This window comes from Scatophagus argus, chromosome 14 (genome assembly GCF_020382885.2).
Source record: "Scatophagus argus isolate fScaArg1 chromosome 14, fScaArg1.pri, whole genome shotgun sequence".
NCBI lineage: Eukaryota > Metazoa > Chordata > Actinopteri > Scatophagidae > Scatophagus > Scatophagus argus.
Genome location: NC_058506.1, coordinates 20613064 through 20620813, shown reverse-complemented (window position 1 = coordinate 20620813; position 7750 = coordinate 20613064). Strand labels below are relative to the sequence as shown.

Genomic DNA, 7750 nt, shown 5'->3' with positions numbered 1-7750 from the left:
GTGTGTTTTAGCTTTTCAGCTTTAACATGTAAAAATATGTCACACAACAACAGCAGTGCGCCGAGAAAAGACGTTAGGTTTGGAGAGAGAACCACAACTCCGAGATCTTCGCTCTGCCTCGGGTATTGTTAGTCCTGAGGACTTACTACATGACCTTTAGTCTGATTACAGCCATGGTTTGGCATCACAAGTGAATCAGTTAAACATGTTCTTGGCGTTTGCAAGAGGGTCACGACTTTAATCTTTGGCAAAACAAACAAAATCAATCAAAGCCGCGTGGAGACGATCGATACGCATTACGAGGCGCAGAGAAACATACAGGATGCAGGAGGCGAGCGAAGGCAAACAAGCCCTCCGACTGTTTGTGTTGTGGCGGTGTGGCAGCAGCATGTGTGTGATGTTTAGCCCAACTCTGTGTGTGTTGTTGCTGAATGTAAATTTCCACTGCTTTTGAGACAGGAATGGCTGAGACAATATGTCACTCATAAACTGACCAACAGCCTCACGTGGGACCGTCTCCCTCCACACCGTGAGACCGTCTCCCTCCACACAGTGGGACCGTCTCCCTCCACACCGTGAGACCGTCTCCCTCCACACCGGGGCTGAGCTTCCCTGCTGGAGGAAGATGCTTAAGCTTCAGGAAGCAGCTGTTCTCTGCACTTTGTCATAGCTGGGGAAGCTAACTCGCTAACTTGACGTGCATTTTACAAACCAACCGCTCGACTCCTCACACCTGCAGGCTTTCGTCTGTTGGAAAACACTTCAGATGAAGCTAAATTCTCAAAAATAATTACTTATGCTGTACCTGTGCAGCAATATTTTTTGCAATGTGGATATCTAAACTCATGCATAATGTTCTGTGTATTTTTTTAGCGTATTACTCATTACACACAGTAAAGTAGGCCTATCCCACTAATCAGCATTAATCCGTTAGATTAATGCTAACTGTGTGATATTGTCAGTTGTTGCATGTAAACGGGATTTCAGTGGGGTTTGCAAACAGACTACTGGGTGTCTCTGTTCTCATACTGAAGTTAGTAGTGTGGACTCAGGATGAGTTTGTCCAGGAAAAGACACAATTTAATTGTTATTCAGAACATATTTTTCACAAAACATTTGGAATCCACAGCCTTCACACTAATCCAGGTTTAGGAAGTTTTCAAGGGAGAAGTCATCGCCATCACTGTCAGCAGGCGTGGCTGGACTGAGCAGCTGCATAAAAAAATCTGAGTTCAAACAAAAAGAGTCCATGTCTATTGTCATGTCCTCCCTAGGTTCAAAACAATCCCAAAAGTCATCTGTCCCTCCTTTGGGCGGGACTGGAGAAGCGCTTTCCTCAATGTCGAGGATTTCTTCTAGAGGCAGAAAATCGGTGTCGGTTTCCTCGACTCCTTCTATCTTCTGTTTAGGCTCGATGGTTGTTTCTTCACCGTCTGGCGTTTTGCACACAGCTTCGACAGGATGTTCTTCTGGTGCGCCGCTCGCTGCAGGAACTTCCACTCTGATCCTTTCAGGTTCTGAGGTTTCTTCCTGAGCTTCAGCCTCAGCTCTGAGCTTCTCCTGTAGCATTGCAAGCTTCATCCCGAAGGTTCTGGATCTTGGCGGTGGGTGCAGCACTGACATCGGCATCTTCGCAGGAGCAGATGGGCAAATGAATCCCTTATAAATGAGTATGTTGTTTCGCCGTCTCTTTGTATAAACTGCGATGCTGCTGCGTTTTGTAGAAGACTGACAACCTTTGTGTACAGGCAGAGTCGCCCATTCTGGTGGCATCTGGCACAGCACATATCGATTTGATGGACCAACTGTGAAATCAGAGCACAAACACAACACACAATAAGATATAATAAGAGGAATGACAACCTTATTTCTGTGTACCTTTTAAAAAAGTTTGATGATGAATTTGAGATGAGTAAAAATCAGAGAGAAAAACAGAGAATAAAGGATTTGACTGCAAATAAGGCAAACAATAAAAGCATCTGCAAAAAAACAACACTCTAAGACATGGCAATATTTTTTTTAAAAAGTAGAAATTTTAAAAAGTCTTAATTCAACAGGTCCTGAACAAAGGGCAAAAAATGATCAGTAAATATAAGCTTAGACTTACTGTAAGAAGCTTTTCACATTTTTAAACTCTGAAAACAGTAAAAGTGTGCAGCAGTGTAATTCAGAGAGGTTAAGCTGGGTGTCATCTGCATAACGACCCTGCGTTAAAGTCCAGCTTACCCTGTTTTCCTTTTTCTTGACTTTTATCCATGGCTATAAATATCCTTATCTTCATAACCTTATCTGAAGGATATTATCAGTGGTCAAAATGCACTAAAGGCAGCATCGCTGAACTGAATGTAAACAAAATGTTTATCCTAGCAACAGAATTCAAATTTCAACAATGGAATGTAACAATAACAAATTATGTATATATACAATTATTGTTTAAGCAGAGCTGGAGTTCCATGTGGCTAAATGAAGCCTTTTTTTTCAGCTCACTGTTAATCACCTGAAGCTGAAAAAGCTAAATTTTTTGCTAAATGCAGCTTGTGTTTTTTCAAATTATCGAAGCTGTTTCCCTCAGCTTGCTGGCCTTGTGTCTGTCTACGAGTGTTTTCTGTATGCTGTACTGTACGCTACCTGCCCAACACCAAACCACAGACAGACAAACAGACTAATTGATTGTTGAACGTAGCATTTTTCAACTTGTCCATCTTCGGCCCAGCAGACATTCAAATAGCTAGCAGGACATACTTATGATCCTGTGGAGGTTGGACTTTCACTCAGGAGGTCAGTGTTTGTATTTCACATGAAATCATAAATCATTACTGGACTTACTTATTTTAATCCAAACTGCGACTGTTTCACAAAGCTAAATGACACGTTTATTTTTGTTACCATGACAACGAAAGTCACCTGACTGTGCATCTTCTGCTCTCCATAAAAAGTTAACAGGAAGGTTGTACGCGGGACTGATCAGAACAGGTTGGAACATAGTGGAGAAGAAGTAAAAATTAAAACTGGAGACTCAAGCTGAGGGCCGATTTCTGAAACTATCTGTTCTGTTCTTTCTCATCAATATCTGTGGAGACACAGCATCTTGGTTGACAGGCATTAGAAAAGCCGCCATAATCACAGACGCAACGGACAGATTTCGCGCATTGCACTAAATGAAACTAAATGAAAAGCAATAAAAAGAGGACATTCGGGTGATAAAATGTCAGACTCATATCTCGGGCCAGTTTGTTGCACGTCTCATTACTGTTACTGGCACTCGCCTTCTCTTTTTCCATTTGCTCTGGACATATGGTCTTCTATATTTAAAAGCGGTGGGCTAGAGGACTGTAGGGTATGACTTTCTTGGCAAACTACCAGCTACAGCAGCCATCTATCCTGTGTGTCAGTCAGGCTGTGCTTTCACTCAATTTGCACAACCTTGGCTGGGGATTTGATGTGAGCTGCAGGGCCCCGCGACGCGCTGCCTCTCCCCAGAGCAATGATAACAACTCCAAATTCCAGCTGAAGTTATATTTCATGCTAATGAATTAATGTACCCTTTTCCATTTTCAGCCTGAAAATATGCTCCTCTCCCATGCCAAAATGAAAAATCAAATCAGTCTTGTCATTTGCAGCTGATTTGTTAAGGTCCCAGCCCGCTTTCCTCCTTGTCCCTCGGCACGGCTGATGAGACAGCACAGCTGTGTTCCTGTTAGTGATTCTGATAACACCAAATTAAATGCCGTCTGAGAGAGTTGGGCCATTAATATGAAATCACAAACGTCAGGCTGACTCAGATCAATAAATTAAACACTGTATAAATTTACCATCCACCTCCAGCTTGCTGCCACACTCACAAGGCCTGACTGACTTTAAAAGGGAAGCCTGGAGCTCAGTGGTGACGTTCAGAGAAACATCACTGCTGTTCTCACTTTGCTACTTGCACAATCATGACACTTGTAAATAATAGCCTTATAAATGACTGCAATTACTAGATGTGTTTTTGTGTGAGTACATGAAAGCGTCGGACTGCGAGGCGAGAGTCGCAGGGCAGATGAGGTGAACGCATTGCGTGAGCTGAAAGTGACGGCAGCTTGTGGTTTGAAAACAACAGGAAGTTCGGGATTGGAACTCTGATTTGACCACTTATCAACCCGATCTGCAGCAGCAGCAGCAGCAGTGTGTGTGCCACACGCAGCCAGTGAAGGTATTTTAAGAACCAGTAAATCCGTGTTCATCACATGTGAACACGCCGAAACAATGTCCAAATTTGTAGCTCATCAGCGTCTGCCACCTTTCAGGGACAAACGGATGCTGCAGCAACTCCGGAAGGCAGATTGTAAACCTTTACTTACCAGAATTAACAAACTCTAAAATACCAAATGGCAGAAGTAAAGACAGGAGACGGAGAGGGAGGGTGGCACAACTTGTTCCTGTTCGCTCCTCTGGTGCTCAGTGCTGCAGAAGTCAGGTTTTGAACTCGATCCACTGCCCTTCAGTGTGTTCGAGATGCTGTGTGATGTACCAGGATTTTATAACCACACACTTTTTCTTTCTGTGACTGCATGAGACCTGCATGAGGTGTCTTTACGTCACAGATGACAAAGGCAATAAAGCTCTGAGACTTGACATGAAGGTTATTGTGGGACTTCACTGTGGAGGAGGCCATGAATCACATATTTCTCATCATTGTGTGTTTTGAAGAAAAATACATCACTGGCAATGTTGAGTATTTGGAAAAAAAAATTTAAAAAAATTCTGATTTGGGTGCAGCCCTGCAAGGTGCAAACTTCTAAATGAATTTGTGTTTAATCAGTGTGGACACTGAACATCTGGAGTGGTGGGAACAAGGGGCTGGAGGTGGTGCCCCGGGCCACCTGACAGGTGAGTCCAATGTTGCTTTGGAGTATTTATTCATTTATTTGCCTTTTTTAATCCCTGTTACAAAGACGAAACTACAGCTGCTGTTTGGCAGGAGTTGCTGCCTTCATGCAGGGCTCCATCACTAAGAGCAAGCAGCTGTTTGAAAGTACATTTCACAGCCTTAAAGTCTTTCGTCACTGCTAGATTTTCTCATCAGGATGTCTTGGCAGCTGAAGACTCACATGTTTGTGACTACGGGAAAGTGCTGCCACCTCAGAATCTGCGCAGAAGTATACATTAGAATAAGTGAACTAAACTATGACTCATCCTTCATCCTCGTGCGTGCAAAGAGGCAGCTGGAGGGTCAGTGAACACCTCTGGCTCATCAGTGGAGGTTTTTACTTGTCAGGTCTGGTGGCCGAAGCCACAAGGTTCAGCGCTTTGGTGCCGAGTGGAGCCGCAGGCTGTCTGCATTTCTGACTGTATGCCATGATAACACAAGTGTGTTCCTGTGTGTGTGTGTGTGCTGTGGAAATCCGTCAGTGTGATCTTCTTTTTTCTCCTCAGCCACAGCCAATCGATTCTCCACAGGCTGGTGAGCTGGGAACCTCAGCTTTCTGTCAGAGCCTTGAATGAGCTGCCGGGTGGGTGGATTACTGCATTGTGGTGTGGGGCACGTAGCGAGCGATTTCACATTATATTCCATTAAAACATGCAATTAGCAAAACAATGGCCTGTTTTAATGACTGATTTGATTTTAAGTCAGAAAATGGAGTCGTGTTCTTCCAGCAAGGCACACAGTTTAGTTATAAAGCAGCAGGCGCTGGAGGAGACTTAAGCGGTTTATTCAAACGGATCATTTAGAGCTCGGCCTTGCCTTAGACGCTTTGAACGTAACAATGAAGCAAAGGAGCTCAGGTTCTTGTGACAATAATTCATATTTGCAAACAAGACTGGAGAGGAGTTCTCTGATATCCAACGGTTTGTCATCACGCAAAAATGTAAATCAGACAGAAATGTTTAGACACGAGGTAACGTTTTACAGTTTTATTCTCCTTTGGCTGCATTCACCAACTTCCTGTCCTGGAAGTTAAAGTGACAGGCGACCGAATGAGAGTTACCTTGAATAAAATTACACCATTTCTCAGTGTTTTTTGGGATAATGTAAATACACAACTCAACAAAATTTTATACAAACAAGACAAAGATAAAGCAGACATTGTTAAATAGCCTAACTTTTTGCCCCTTAACAGAAGTTACTGTACGTGGAAGTTTAATGGTGGTGGCTTGTCATTATAGTCGGACATTCGTGAATATTTTTTACCCCGTGTGCTCCTAACTTTTAAGCTGCATGTGGACATTCCAGAGCGCCTGGTCTCAGTCCCTGCGACAGCCGCCATTAGATGGTCTGGTGGACGAAGAAGGTGGCCGACATGTGCTGAGGATCTGATTGGAAGCAAGCAGACACGACGTGAGGCCGAATCCAAACTCAGTCATTGTGGTGTACATGACCCAGTAATCCATCTGAGTGTCCTTCTGAATCCTTCTGAATGAACTGCTGTTCGGGTCAAAGACCACCACACACACACACACACACACACAAACAAACAAAACTCCTCTTTCATTCCCTCAAATCTTATTTACACACTTCAGATAGTGTCCTCTAAACTGAACCGAGGGCTAAAATTGGAAGCTTTACTCGAGCAAGGAGAAATATCCATTTGGAAATGTGAAAATGTCTCATTCTGATCAGTAATCTGCTGTATGCGCTTCCCTCTGCGGCTCCAAAATCCTCTTGATCTTTCAGTCATTTAGCGCCCGTCCACGCCCGCCTGTTCACTTCTGCCTGGGCGACTCCTGCAGGAAAAAGGAAGTGTGATTCTCACTGTCAATACCGAGAACGGCTGCAATCAGATAAAATGCACAGACTTGATTCTGGCTTGTTGCCAGCATTGGATAATCTATAATTTCTTTCACAGAAATGAAATCTGCTGTTTTGAACTGCTGATTTTGCAGAGTGATAATGTGACGGCAGGTTCGTGAAAGCGCAGAGCAAGCAAAGTAACTTTACCGTCCGAGACTGTAATCGAGCTGCGCAGTAAATCCAGCCTGCTCTTGTTTATTTGTGTGTGCGAGATGCGATTGTGATACTTTAGTTGCAACTACATGGCAATAACCTAAATAAATCTGTACAAACATTAAATATTCATTCTGGACGATCGTTGCAGTTTTACCTGCAGAGGCAGAAATAAAGGGAACAACAACGACAAAAGACTGAATGAAAACCCGATTTGTCATCATCGTTCTCATTTTAGGTAATTCACATTTCTGTTGTTCTCTCTGTTTAAAAACAAATCAGTTGTTTGTTTGTTTGTTTGTTTGTTTTCCTGTGCCTGTGGGCTTTTAGGAATAATCTGCTGTTTTTGTGTTGAAATGAGTGCTGCTGCAGTATATCGTCTCCACTGGCAATTTAATTACCCCACTTTACACCTATTTTTAGATGTGAGCAAAATGATTACATGGTCACTGCTGATATAAATTTATAACGACTGCTTCCCCCTCTTGCCAGCAGCTCTGCTCTTTATCTGCTCCCTCTTTGTCCTTCATTCTTCATATTTCTCCATCCGTCCTCTGCTCCATTTCTCTGTGGAACCTCGTGAGTTTGCTTTAATATTCATTTTGATTGAACCTGAGGGGAATTCAGCGTGTCTCTCTAATTTATGTGAGATAGGCTTCATTATTCACCCTGTGATTTAATATGCATTATGGGACTGGTGAGTGAACATGTGAGAGAGGAAGTCTAAGAAAGCTGCTGTGAGGATGGCTGTGCTGCATGAAGTCAAACGTATGAGGAGCTGAGTGATGGTCCTGCCCCCGGGCAGATCGATCTGTACTCCTCTTT

The 7750-nt window shown here is 43.3% G+C and overlaps 1 protein-coding gene across 1 annotated transcript; it reads right to left on the bottom strand.

The window, feature by feature from the left end:
* Nucleotides 1-1054: 1054 nt before the first annotated feature.
* LOC124070716 lies at nt 1055-2357 on the bottom strand. Its single transcript, XM_046410875.1, has 2 exons — nt 2227-2357; nt 1055-1805 (listed from the first exon to the last, which is right to left on the bottom strand). Exons 1-2 carry the CDS (start codon nt 2279-2281, stop codon nt 1138-1140), a joined length of 723 nt encoding a protein of 240 aa, XP_046266831.1. The 5' UTR covers nt 2282-2357; the 3' UTR covers nt 1055-1137.
* Nucleotides 2358-7750: the final 5393 nt, after the last annotated feature.